Here is a 15,079-nt window from a genome sequence, read left to right as displayed (position 1 = left end):
CATCTTCATCTTCGACATTGGTCTACATTCATTCATCTTCTACATCTACATCTTCATCTTCGACATTGGTCTACATTCATTCATCTTCTACATCTTCATATTCATCTTCATCTTCGACATTGTCTACATTCAAAGTACTGGTTCCAACATCTCTAAACACTCTCTACTTGTTACATTTCCCTTTTTGTCCTTGATCACCCTAACCTGCTGCACATCCTTTCCAGCTCAGTCTCTCTACCAAGTCAATCAATACAAGTCTTTTTTCCTTCCTTAATATCTATCCTCACATACGACTTTTCCTTTGCCACCTCTCTCTTTGCCATATGCCTAGCCTCTCAGTACTCCTATCTACTTTCTTCAACTTTTCTGACTGTCCCACATTTTCTTTGCTAACCACTCTCTTTCTTTTCTGCACTTTCTCATTCTACCACCGAGTCTGTTGAACCCACCAAACACCTTCTTGACCTCAGCACTACACTTTCCTGGTCATCTGACAAATCTTGCTTACCCACCAGAGCCTGTCTCAACTCCTTCCTGGACTCAACTTTCTTCCTTCTTCAGCTTTCAGCATTTAATCCAGTTTACCCATGTGAAGCTTCCTCCACTCTTTAATGTCACCTTATGTTCCTCCCTCTTATTGTTGTACGTGTTCACCACAACTATTTCCATCATCTTTCCTACTGCATTTCTCTCCTCTCTTAACACCATAGCTACCCAACACCTCTTCATCACCTTTGTTCCCTTCAACTACATGTTCATTGAGGTCTGCACCAATCACCAATCTCTCCTTCTGGGGACACTCTCTACCACTTCATTTAACTTACTCCAGAATTTCTCTTCAAACTGACATCCAACCTGTGGGGCATAGGCACTGAGAACATTCAACATTCGATTTCCAGCTTCAAATTCATGATCCTGTCTGACACTTTCTTCACTTCCACAACACTATTTATTCAAGATTACCTTATTAGCCCCATTTCTCCTATGATAAAAAAAGCTTGAATCCACTCCCAATGCTCCTGGCCTTGCTTCCCTTCCACCTGGTCTTCTGCACACAATATATCTACCTTTCTCCTCTTTGTCGTATCACCCAGCTCTCTCCAATTCCCATTCATAGAACCAGTGCTGCTACTTTGGCTAAATCAGAGTTTAGATAAAACCTTTAGCTATCCATATCTGCTTTTTCAGACATATTATATAATATATAGCAGATATAGACTGAGTTGATATGAATTAAGTGTTATATAGCATTTAAAAGTATTTCCAATTGTGTCCAATTACTTTTTATTTCCTATAAATGACTTTAAGATGCTGGTTGTCTCTATAACATTTCACTTTGCTTTTTTTTTGCGCAGAGGAAATTACTGAGCAATAGAAGAATAGCTTTAACTCCCAGACTCCAACAGGCAATTAAAAGTAAAAGTGAAAGGGCTGGCAGCATACTGTGACCTTAGAATAATCCCGTAAGAGAGAAGTGCAAAGTAAAAAGATATTTTAAGTAATGGCAAGAAGTGGAAAGGACCTTTAAATCTTTTTTTTTTTTTTGGCCAGCTTTAGAAATGTAGGATTTGATGTAGAGATTATATTGACACTACCATCTTGACACTACCATAGAAGCATTATAGCAGTTTTCTCTCAGAGAGAATCTATCTGACTGTACGGTTTCTATGCTGTACTTAAACACAAACACTGTTTAAAAAGAATTAATAAAGCATATCTGTGCTGTAAAGTTGAACTAAGAAAGCAAATCCAGAGAGCATTTTGACTGTACACCATCATCTCTTTCTTTTTAACATGTAACACATGCAGCAAGGGGAGAAGGTACTTAATCCACTCTCAGAGGCTGTTGAGGGGGTGGCACCTCCTGAAAGAGCTCAAAGAGCACTGAGGCCTCTGCTGTAATTACAACACGATATAAAGGTGCATTGGAAACGTGGTGACAGCTGTTGCTGGCTCGGCTCCTTGAGGCGGACCGCAGCCACAGCAGTGTAGACGGTCACCTTCTAACCGCTCATCAGATGAAGTGCTCCTGAAAAAAAAACGTCTTTCATCTCTGACCGTCTTTCATTGCCTTTTATTTTTCCCTCTTTTATCCACCGTGTTTTGTCTGATGGAACCATTTGTTCGTGTTTCCTTCAGGCTCTTTGCATGCTCAGAAACACCCCCCCACACACACTCTGTTAGATAGGTTCTTTGGTTCACCCTGCCAGGGGTAGGAAACTGAGATCCTGAAAGCAGTGTATGTGCCACACTGAGAGAGTCATTCAGGCAGCTGAAAAAGACCCCAATCTGGATTTAATAGACAGAAAAACAAAGTAGTCTCATTCTACAGTGTGAGAGATCATGATTCACTTTGGGTTACTTGAGGGAACAGCAGCCTATCTACTCACTGATAAGTGTAAGGCATTAATTTAAATAAACAGTTTAATGGGACTTTCAGACAAAGTCAGTACTCAGGGAGAAAAAAAACAACTGTTTAATGAGGTAATTTAGATTTTAAAAAGCGCTTTTTTTCCTTCTTCCCACCCAGTTTGATAAAGCAGAGAGCTGCAATTTAAATAATGCTGATCACCATCAAGATATTGCTGGCTGAAATGACGACGTCATATGATGACAGCAGTAAATCCCTGGCTGAGGTCAGATTCAACACGACGGCTGGTTCAGAAACACAGGGTTTTAATCTTCTGAATCCCCTTTGCTCCATATCGAGGTATTATGCAAGCTAACCTGGGGTCAGATAATTAAGATGGAGGAGATAAGCCTGCTCCGTCAGGTCCAAAATGTTCCCCGGGTATGTAGAAGTGCAGCTGGTACACCTGCTGTGGCTGTAAGGCTAATCCCTCCCTCCTCCATTAGACACCCCTTTTCCTCTTGTGCGACAGACAATAAAATCTGGTGGGCATGCAGTTTCTGCTGTCCCAAATAGCGCTATTTAGGAGGGATCACACTGTCCAGTAACCACTTCCTGGCTTTATATTCATCCTGCCAGCTGTTGATAATGGCAAACTCCATGGAGTACAATAACTGTGTTATATTAAACTCAACAAATCATGTGACTACATACAGTAATTTTGTGCTTTTAAATCCCTGGGCTTTGATGAGAGTATGGGATTGTGAGAGAAGATAAAGTGAGTGGACTTACATGTTATACAGGACGCACCAGCCACAGTGGGGGTCACCAGAGCTCAGACACTCAGCACATGTACTGTACTGCTCACAGGCCTCCACAGGAACTTGAGCCACCTAAACAAGAGGAACAGTTTAACAGCTCAAGAAAATTAAAAAACAATGCTATAAATTCTAGTGCTGTCTTGTTGCAATATTTTTAACATCTTTTTTAATCTATAGCAAATCTGTAAAGGGGCTTGAATCCAGTAGGAGCCCTGTATTGTTCATGAACATATTGTCCAATTTAGATTACAATCAATTTTACATTATTAAGATAAATGTGGTACATTTGTGCCCACACTGTGTAATCTTCAGTGGACATCCAGACAGGAAACATGGAAAAATGGTGAAGCAAAAATAACATGCATGCATTATTAGCTTTCTGATCTGAACCCGGAAATATCTGTAAGTGTCCCAAACCACCAGGCCACCTGGACACCCAAAATAGTCATACAGAAATATGCAAACATTGGTCTTATACAAACTATCCTCTGAAACTTGTTATAGATGTGGCTACCGAAATTTGCTTAGAGGTGCCACATATATTATTTTATCATCATATTTCACACAAAGTGGGACATCTAAATAAAATACTAATAAAGTAATTCAAAAGCACTGACCAATAAGCCAGAATACTGACATATGACACGCCTAAACTGGGTAGACAGTGTATTAAATAGAATTTTATCCAAAAGCCATCAACCTGTGCATCAATTATACTGATGTCATGGAGTGGAAATAAGGCCAACAAAGGCATGCAAATAAAACACTGATGAAATAATAAGCAGCTGATGATGAGTGAGCAAAGCCCATTTCATCATTTTGCCTATTTTGCACTATAAGGAAGCCTCGTCAGAGCTCGCACTGAAATATCCCAAAGGAAAACAACCCGTTTTTTCTCTTTCTAGCTGCAGACACAAATTTGCAGTATGCAGTACTGTGGGTTTACCCACATGAAGAATTGCTAGATTTTTTTGTCAGAAATGACTTGAAATGACACCAAAATCTGAGAAGCAGTTTTGCAGCAATCTTCATATTTAACTTTTTTTATAACCTTTGATAAAGGATTTTCTTACACACCAATAAAGTATATTACACTGTAGCCATATTATATAGGTCTGTACTATTTTCCACATCTGCGCAGACAGAAACGCATTCTAACAGACAGCCACATTCTCTACTTCTAGCACCACTTCCATGCATGAATGTCTGGCAAAGCATAAGCTCTCCATTAGCTGCTGTTGCATTTGCACCACCCCTGCATACAAAACCAGTTAGACCCGCAGCCTGAGCCCAGCTATTTTATACTTTGTTATTATTCTGGGTCTGGACATATGATGCAAGCAATTTCCTGATGTAAGCAATCACAAATGAAGAGTGGATTATGGATTAGAGTGTCTCCGGTGCTCTTGATAGCATAAGTGGGTGCTCTCTCAGGTCTGTGTTGGCAAAATGGATTATCTGCTGCTCCCTTCGAAATAACTTTCTCCCTTTTTTCCAGCAGTTCAGAATCCCTTCGGTGCATTCCATTAACAAAATTATTTTGCAGCACGGGTGGAGCTGAGGGCTCTAAGTACATATCTGACGCAGTAGAAATAATCCATGAATTGTTGTAGACTGAGGCTCATCTAAGTTAACAAAGTTGGTCTGCGGTGTGACCTTTACAGGGGGAGAGCTATGGATCTTCTGTTTTCTACTGTCTGTTCTGAGAATCAGATGTGAAGCCTGTACCGCAGAATCAGGGTTGATTCCTTTAGTGGAACTGATCTGAGCACGGTCTTACTGAGTTGAATCCAAATAAACTCAAACAATATGTCCTGAGTGTGTGTGTGTGTGTGTGTATAAACACAAACACACATAATAAACTGTGTGTGCGTGTATAAACAGGAATATTTGAGATGCAGGCACAAAGGTAAGTTACAACACAACAACGGTCACTGGATCAATTACACTATTACAGTTACATGATATGCATCCATTCAGAAGGTCTCCAGTACACCACCCTTCATGTTGTGTTGTGCTTAATAAAATGATAAGTATAGCAAGCCTCAGAAATATCAGTTGCATAAAGTCCACTTTGATGGTAATAACAAGACAACAAAATATTATATCATTCAAGATCACTTTGTGGTGACCCTTGTGTCACTTTGTCTTTTTAAGTCATGTGTCCCATGGGTGGAGTTGTGAAAGGCCCAGCCAGCTGGCTGACACCAGGGTTAGGGTTTGACAATTTGACGGCAAGCATAAAAGGAAAAACGCTACACAATTGACTTACTAATTTACATGTTAAATACATACATACAAGTGAAATCACACGTTTTGTTGCACACTTAAGCCACTCATAACAACTTGACATAAAATAGAAAATCAAAGATACTAATTGGAACACCTTGCTCAACATTTCATAGTTTTCAAATGTATCTAGATAAATCTGGTACAATATGTTGAAACTGCATTAGTAAAAATCTGTTTGGGTGAAAAGTTGCCATGAACAGGAAAGGCAACAACCATATTTCACTATAAATAGGCAGTTGTGTAAAACAAACAACAGAATTCAAAGAAGCACAGATGACTTGCAAAAACAATGGCTGCAGTTACATCTTTAATTCGTTTCCACGCTTGGTTGTCAATTTACTTATAATGATTTGTATGTCTGGCAATTTTATCTTCAGTGCCAACAAACAACAGCAGCAATGCCACTAAGCTTTGTAATGTGTAGACGGCACTAAAACATGTAGATTTGCATCTGCAAAACTCTGCATAGAGCTAATCACACGCTGTACCATAACAGCGAGCGGTATGTGCATCTGACTGAGCAAAACAGAATGCTGCAGACTCTTATAGAAGCAGCTTATTAATCACAAAGTACCCACAACCTAAAGCATACTCTGCTTACACTCTATTTGACTCTAAATGGGACTAACGTTTCTTAAGAGTACACAATGAGTCACCAGGAGTCATTATCCCAAAGACTTTTATGGAATCTGAGATCTTTATGTAGTAGTCATCCTTTGCTGGTCATTAAAAAGAATCCAGGTTTGGAGACACTTCTCAGATTGGCGGGTATACCCATGTTTAATTTATCATCTAAAGCACCAACACAGAAACAACACAGCTCCATGATGAAGCTATTTCTCTGTAACCATTGGTTAGAACAAACCCATCTTCACACGCATTGACAAAATCGATCTAAAGTTATCCCAGACTGACACATGTAGTAACATCTACAGAAGTACTGGAAAATGATCTTTGTGTAGTTCTTGCTACAGTAGTTTCAAGGAGTATATTTTACCATAAAAACGCACAGACACAAGACCAGCCATGGTATTGCTTCGAGTGAAAGCACAAGCTAATGCTGTTGTTTATTTAAATATTCATATTTTTTGTAGTGACCTGAACACCCACAGATAAACAGAATGAGGCAGTCCAAGGGGAAATCAAGACATGGTCACTGGTTCCGAATTGGCTAAACAGGGAGCTGAAACATGAGGGTGAAATTCAGATATTTTTAGTTATAAAAAATAAGCTGGAAAATTACGAGACGAGAGCACTGGTGGAGATCACCGACCGCAACAACATAAGAATATGTATTTCCACACCAGTAAATTTGTATGGGATTTGAATTTTCTTTGTTACAGAATACTGAATACATCTCAAGTAGATACCTGTTCATCTTGGAATATGGCTAAGAAAGGAAAATTTGTGCAATGTTCATATGACAACATACTGTATATGTGTGTCCTTTATAATGTATGTCTACAATTGTGTTTGCTTAAATTAAGCACAATTTCTCAGTGGATGTTCAGCGTGCTGTAGATCCTCATGAATCATTCATAACTAGACGGAGTTTTAGTATTTCTCATCAAGCTTTTGTTTGCCTTGTGTTTTTTCGTGGTATTTCCTCATTTCAAGCAATCACAGAAAACCAATAAATATGCCCCTTTTCCCCAGAGGCAAAATCTCATTCTGACTGCTTTTGAGCGTTGTATCGTGGTAGAATCGGCTGATGATCACATCCACTTTTCTAGCTTTGGGAAAATCTTTATCGTCTCGCAACTTCTGGGATGGCCTTACACTAATGCTCGACCTTATTATCTGACCAATTCACTATCTCTGTAACACTTTCATCCAGATTTATTGGAACTTTACGAATGCTGTCAGATGAACATTCAGGCTTTTAGACCTCTGTGATGCTGTCATCCTATATCCTCAGTCTGATTTGGAAAAATCCACAGCCATCACATGACTGCGTGATTGCATTGCATTTCAACGAATATCCAACACCTTTCCAGTGTTTTACAGTATGACTATAGCTGTTTCAAAAATTGTGCTACATTAAATCATAAATATAAAAATATTAATATATGTGGTGCAAAAATTTCAAAAGACGGGGTGGCTGTGGCTCAGGTCGTAGAGCAGATCAGCTACTGATCGGAAGGTTGGTGGTTCGATTCCTGGCTCCCCCAGTCCGCATGCCAAATATCCTTGGGCAAGATACTAACCTCAAATAACCCTCCGATGCGTTCATCGTTAGTTTAAGCGAACACCTTTAGAGAGAGGTTTCTGTTTGAAACTCTCTTGGCCTTTTCAGCACCCTGGCTGCAGTGATTTCACAACAGAATAATTTTGTAACTCAAAAGGTACTCTGTAGTTGTCGGGCTGTATATTTAGATGACAGAGTACCTCTGCTTAATTAAGAATAATACGATTTCATAATAATGCAATAAACAAATGAGGTTACAGATTAGTGAGAGGCTGATTTTGTCAGAAGAAGTACTAAATCACCAGCACAGCACATTCACTTCGCAAGACACGGCTCCTACCAGCCCGTGTTAACAGTACAGCAACACCTGAGTTCATTAGTGGATAAGTGCTGATAAACGGCTGCAAACTCCGGAAGTGTTACAGTAGTATGAATGCAAACTAAACCAAAAGGAAAGAAAATAAGGATAACATAAATATAAACAATCTTAGATCCATATTTCATTTTTAAATTGCAATTACAACATCTGTCTACAAACAGAGAAAGATGCACCATGTGGCTGCTGATGAATATTCATGCAGTTTAGAAACAATTCAAATGAACACGTTTGGATCATGATAGGTGGGTTGGTAAAGGCGGGTTTCAGCCCATCTGAGTTTAGGGGGAAGGTCCCACAAAATAGGCTGGGAAACGCTGGTACACTGTACTCTCACATACAGGTAAGGGTTAATAAATAGACACAGGTAAACAAAGAAATGGTTGGGTTGGATTTCAAGCAATGATTTTACATTTCACAGAGTGGCACTTTGAAAGATTGCTCTGGAAAAACCCTGCAGCACTTCTCCTCCCCCCCCCTCCCCCCCTTCTTCTTTTAGGTTTAAAGCCTTAGCCATGACTTCACAGACTGAAGAGTGACATTCAGTGAGGTTTTATTGTTTTTGGATTCTGAGCATTTCTATTCTTAGAATTGATCAAACTAAAGGCATACAGTGAGAAAAAAGATTAACTGCTGTTTTTTTTCCATATCAATAATGGCTTCCAAGGGGTGTTTTGGTGAGGACACAAAAACACACACATCCACACACATACACACAATCCTCACTCTTCATCATCATGCTAACCCTGCATGTTTCACCCGGCAGGAGACAGAGGGGCTCATTGTTATTCCACAAGGGTCGGCTGATCTCAGCCAAATCTGTCTGTGCTTCGCTCCTCATTCCACATCATTTCTGTATTGTTTGGCTCCCAGGAATCTGAAAATCTCTCATCTCTGGGATCTACTGGAAATGTGGGAAATCTGCGAGTGAAGCCCTCTCCCTGGGGGATTCCTTACCCATGATACGGGGAAGTCTAAAGGGAAAGCTGAGCAAAGATGGAGGAGGAGACAGAAAGCGGAAGGCTTTACTCTGTTTCAAGCTCCTGGAGGCTACAAAGCCAAAGCTGTTCTAATATTGAGAGAAAATGCCAGGCGAAGCAGGGTTTGGTTATTGCTCTGTTACTGTGCGTCACTGAAGGCGGAGTGAGGAGAATAGCTGGCTATCTCCTTGAAGGAAGCATGTGTCTCTCCTTGAACGACCAGACCTCATCAATAAGTTATGCCCTGTCTCTTCCAGTCTATCACACAGAAGGAAGAGCTGCCTTGATTTGTTTTAGAAGACGGCACCCAACACAAGACTGTCTCTATTCTTCCTCAAATGACATTATGTGTTGTCTTAAACTTGACGCTTTTATAGATTTCCAGACTGTTTTTCAGGCTCTCAGGAAAGAGTCAGAGCCACTCTGATGTAACTGACACAACTGCAATTGTCCCACTGCCCTTTGGCTTTCTGTCCTGTGACTCTGGCTCAATAAATTCCAGCAGTCAGAAGACAACCGAGAGCAGTGGTAGAGACTTTTTTTTTTCTTTTTTTGGCTGCACTGAAACCTAATCCCATTTCACAGTGGCATGCCAGCGCGCCAAAATAATCACTTGATGGGAGTTGAAAGTGATTACCACTGTTCACTCTTATCTCCAATGAGTGCAGAGAATATCGTCCAACAACAACGACAACAACTGCTCGCCTCTGTGATGCTGGGCCAAGTGAGGAGCAGATGAGGTGGAATACAGCCACACAGAAAAAAAAAAAGCCGACACTGGTTTTGTAAGGGATGTGTGTGCGTGTGTGTGTGTTACGTACAAAAGATGCATGCGCTGTAAGTCGATTCGCATGGATAAGTAATTGGAGCAGTGGTCCATCCTCTTACACACAGTCTGCATATTTAACAATCCCTTCTGTAGACGTACAGTTCATGAATGTAAGGGAATTATTGTTTTAAGGATAAGTCATAATCCTCTGCTTCAATTCCAAATAAACAGTATTAATTTATAATTTAGCATAGCTTAATGTTTTTGATTTGAAACCGTTTTACTTCTGATTCCAAAGCTCCATGCAGAAATACTAATCTTAACAGAATGTGCAGAACATTTCTTTTTGCAACAGCCTAAAAAAACAAGGATTATTTATTTGTTTTGGCCCTCAATCCAAATCTAATCATCATTATTAATATGTTTGTTCAAAACCGCTTCCACTAACCGATTTCCAAAAATACTTCCATACTGTATGTTTCTTGTCAACTAAAACTCTAAATTTCATGCTACACATCTTGTGTTTAACTGAAGGACATGTCAGCATGCCGAACACTCGCTATCATAGGGGCTTGAACCAGTGGGCTTCCAGCTGAAGGACAGCCTCATCTGTTGCCGCATCATCCTGCTTTTCCAATGGTTCTCTTGACAGCAGCACCAACATGAGGGTGTTTCCTCACCTGCTTGCCAGACATGACATAGAGAGAGTTCCTGTCCAGGGAGAAGGCCATGTCCCTGAGGATGGGACTGCTATCCTTCATCACAGTCACTGTCTCATACAGCACTCCTCCTTCCAGAGGGCTGTCCACCCTGACCTGCAGAGGCATAGACAAACACAGAGATGAAGAGACAGTGACTGAATGGTTACTGTACATTTGTAGAATTAGGACTCTTCTCTGTAAGATTTTGTATGCTTTCTATGTTTTGTTAAAAGAAAACTAAATAGCAGCTTTATATGAAATATGCACGGATGGCTTTTGCTTTCAGTTTTATGATCACCCACTGTTATGTGTAAAGTTTGGTATGTTTTTCCACTTTAACTTGTAACACTAAAGGAAACCATTCTTGGCTCCATTTGGTGCACAGCAGTGTAACGACTTCAATAAAATGTGAAGCAATAACCATCAATGCATTTCTCCAGAGTATACAACTGTAATGAAGGTCCATACAAACTATACAAGCCAGTAACGCTTTATTCTTCGTTAATGGCTAATCGGTTGTAAATAAATGCTCCTCCCTTCCAGCGGTCCATTAGAACATCAGCTCATTATCTAAAAAGGCACTTATGTGAGACAAAACAGCTTGTTAACTTGTAAATGAAAAAGAGCAACTTGAAATTAAATGCAAAGGAAATGTTTAAGTAGTAGGTACTGTAAATGAGGAGATCAAAAACAATTTAATCTCTGTTAATTCAGTACAGCGATGTCTTCAAAGAGGAGCAATTCATCAATTCATCAGTTGTTACATTAAAGAGCTGTGTCTACTTAGAAAGCAAGCTGAAGGATTTTTTTCCGGGTTTAATGGTGTTCAAACACCATTAAATACCAAACAAACTTAACCTGAGAGATCTGAGAGATTAGTCAACCTGCTAAGCTGTAGATCAGGAATTAACTTCAGTACATAATAGAGATGACACGATATCACTTTTTTATGTCCGATACCAATATCATAAATTTGGATATCGGCCGATACCGATATGAATCGGATATAGTGTGTTTTTTAATCAATAAAACTGTTTTTTTAATATTTTGCTGCTTTTTGTATAAGTTCATACTCAAGTTAAAAAAAAACAACAAAAAACCCCCACTAAAGCTAGTCTGTTATACCTGTATGCAAAAGATACACCCAAAACATTTCATAGTTCAGCAATACTGATCAATCTAATAAACTTAAACCTACTCCATCCTCCCTATTCTGGTATTTTAAAGAGTAAGCAACCTAACTAATAGGGCTCTAAAACTCCCAGCAAAAAAAATAAAAAATAAGGAACCACCCTCCACCTCATGATGCTTAAATGACGTAATCAACTTCAATTTGATGCAGTGTGTGAAAAAAATGCCCAGAAATAAATTATTTTTCAAGAATAATTAAATAGATTCAACATCTTTCTTCTACAGAATTGCAGACTGCACAGATACCTTCCCAAAGGAAAAAGTAGTATAGCTTACTAGGGTATATTAGACTTAATAGTTACTATATGCACTAATGGACTTCTATACATTTTACATCAGATTAAAACTTTGGGTGTAAGATTCGGATAATTATTTATTAAAAGCTAGACATTTTAAATGAGAATAAGTAAGAAATGTATGTTTTTGTGCCCCCTTTTCCCTGTTAATGCCCTATCGGCCCCCCTGGCTAAACTTTGCTAGATCCGCCCCTGCACAGTTACCAGCCGTCAGCTGCATAGAAAAAGATCCTGCTGTAGAAAGTAATATTAAATAAATTCTAACAACAGCTTATCAAGGTTAAACGTGCTGCTGTTGTTCAGCCGCTGGTTTCCTCTTTCTGGTGCAAAGTGGGCGATGAACAAACAAGAGAGACGGACAGAAAAGCCGATCAGCAGATCATTGATCAGTTTCATGATTGAAGTAGCAGCAGGAGACGGAGGGGGAGAGAAGAGGCAGTCGCTCCATATATCGGTTGTTAAGCTTAAGGCTGGAATGCTTTACAAACATTCAGAGATGAACTTACACATTTGCTTTACTTCTCTCTGGGATAACTTCCTCGGAGATAAAATGCCAGATGCTACAAATACACACAGCCGCTCTATCACGTGACGCATACTGCTGCAACGTGCTACGTTATGAGCCGAGTTAGGCCTGTTGCAAGTTTTGTGAGGTGTTTTTTTGATATTTAATGGATCGGATTACAGTTTTTATTTCTCTCCGATATCCGATCCAGTAATTTACGTCAGTATCAGACCGATACTGATACGTAATATCGGATCGGTCCATCTCTAGTAACGGTTGATTTTATAGTTCTATATGCTATATTCTATCCCATGTTCCAAAAACATGTTTAAGTAGGCTTTAGTTGAAAGCACGATTCAAGTTGCTTGGCTACTAATGCCAGTTCTTGCAGGCTTTATAATAAGCTAACATTTGGCACCAAACATCACAGCTGTGGATTTCACCGAGATGAAATTGATGTTGATCTTCTTATCTAGCTCTCAGACAGCAAGTAAGCAAATTCAAAAATGTCTGTCTCACAGCTTAGTCACAGTTTGTTTTTCCCTCAACAGTTACCTCTGATTTCCCAATGTGTGTTTGAAAGCTTACACAATAAATTAGGTGTGGGTATTTGAAATGGAGAGTCTGTGGTTGCTTTACATTTTATTTCATTCTCCTTCATTTACATTCCTGACTTGTGGCGCTTTGCAATAGTTTTGCTAGCGTGTTCACCCAGTGCCACCAAGACAAGGTACATTTATAGCCTGTGGTGAGACTGAGGGGAAGAAAAGGGAAAGACAGATTAGCTGCTTCTCATTCAGTAGTCCAACTGGTTATTGCGCCTCTGACCCACATTCACCCCTGAGGTTAAAGCAGTGACGCATCTGAGTTTTGAAACGTGTTTAGCAAGTTCAGCCTTAATTTGACTTTGGAGTGACTTTCAGAGAGAAATCTTTTGGGGCTCATTAAATGCAAGCATAGAAAACGAATGCCCACTGGTGAAGCGGTTTCGATTCTCCTCTCCCACCTCTACCAACAAACAAGGTGTGCTGCTTCGGTAAAGCAAATAAATAAGCAGGTCTGTCTTTGTGAAAAGTGGCTCACTGATATGGAAGTTGTCAATCTTAAGAAGAGCTTTTAGCTTAAAAAGCCATTGTTATTCTCAGTATAACTAGATGTTAGTGATATATTGAAAGTGTTCATTTTTCATCATTTTGTCGCAAAGACAGAAATTGTTTGTCTTTCTCCTTAGTGCTGTCCTTCAATTTTATATTTCACAAAAATACCTTTATTTGCACTCACAATGCCCTTTTTTGTAATGCTGGTGAAGGAATGATGTGCATTGCATCACTAAAGTGATGCTAACTTGACAAGTGAAATAGAAGTCAGAAATGTGAAACAAGAGTCTGGGAAAAAAACATAGTGGCAAGGGGGAAAAAATCTCATTAGCTATGCAAACCCAGGTGGAAGCCCCATTTAAATTCCAAGGAGACTGGATCATTAAACATGTGATGCAATTACAGTAAAGCTGAATTAATTTCTCAATCATAATAATTAAAATAAATACAAGATAATGAAGAATTGGAGCAGAGAATTGTGGGAGCGGTTTGGAACGTCTGCAGTGTGATTATGACAGACTTCCCAGCATGAATCCCAACACGTGGTCTTAGGCGACCTCGCCACCCAAATCAAATCTGACTGCAGAAGATTTTGAATGTGTGCCAAGCTTAGCTTGCACACATGGCGGCAGAGCCTCAGCAGTCTCTCAATGGGGACAGTCAATCAATACAAACTGATTACATGATTGGATCCCCTGGGCACCAAAACTTCATCAATCAATCATGCCTCCACCTTCCAGGCAGCTGTGCCTCTCCAACCGTCAGCTCTGCCATCCAAGAATGAAAAGAGGGTGGAGGGGTGGGGGCATAAATATGTGCTAACGGGTATGTCTGTTTGTTGGTGTATGCGGCTGGTGGAAGGGGAGAAGCAAAGATATGTCATTGTCTTCTATGTTAACACCAAAGTTGCAATTACAATAGCAACACAGGATGGCCTCTTAAATCCAGATCATAAGAGGACAGACACTGTCTCTCACCTGTCAGATTGTTAATAACTCAACACCATGCACAAATTATCCTTTAAATAGTTATTTCAAAGACAGATTTAGTTCAGAAATAAGCTTCTTTCTCTCGCTCTGGCTTGCTCACTCTCTGTTTTTGCTCTCTTTCCTTGTCTGCTCGAGCTACTATTCCTCCTCCTCCTCCTCCTTATCCTATTCCTCTTCTCCCGTATCAAAATCCCACACAGTAATGGAGCCAGTTTACATTATTTTTCCCACACTCTTCTTTTCATAAATAGCAGCACAAACAGAAACCAGAGAATGTGAACATTTCTGCGGTGAAACAATGTTTAAGAAAGCCCAGCACAACCGTTTAGAGGTCAGATACCGAGCGGTGTATAATGAGGTTGACCAGGGGCCAGGGATACAGGGATGAACTCGGAAAAAAATACTGACCCATCACGACCGATTTGTGGTGTTTGATTTCAGCGGATTTAAAAGTGGTTTTATCATCTAAAGCAGGCCTGACCAGGCAGAAGCCCTCTGGGAGTACAACAGGTCCTCAATCTCTT

General features: G+C 39.9%; 1 protein-coding gene across 1 annotated transcript in view; it reads right to left on the bottom strand.

Moving 5' to 3' along the window:
- LOC102211566 (plexin-A2-like) overlaps positions 1–15,079 on the bottom strand; it is an 80,951-nt gene that overhangs the window by 35,604 nt on the left and 30,268 nt on the right. Inside the window, exons 4-5 of the mRNA XM_005729717.1 lie at positions 10,457–10,591; positions 3,143–3,243 (exon numbers count right to left, since the gene is read on the bottom strand). Of these exons, the coding sequence (XP_005729774.1) occupies positions 3,143–3,243; positions 10,457–10,591 (236 nt within the window). The remainder of the gene's footprint in view (positions 1–3,142; positions 3,244–10,456; positions 10,592–15,079) is intronic.

This window comes from Pundamilia nyererei, unplaced genomic scaffold (genome assembly GCF_000239375.1).
Source record: "Pundamilia nyererei isolate P.nyererei 1_Seehausen unplaced genomic scaffold, PunNye1.0 scaffold00034, whole genome shotgun sequence".
Taxonomy (NCBI): Eukaryota; Metazoa; Chordata; class Actinopteri; order Cichliformes; family Cichlidae; genus Pundamilia; species Pundamilia nyererei.
The sequence above is the reverse complement of the archived record's forward strand: the minus strand, read 5'-3'. Positions and strand labels throughout refer to the sequence as shown.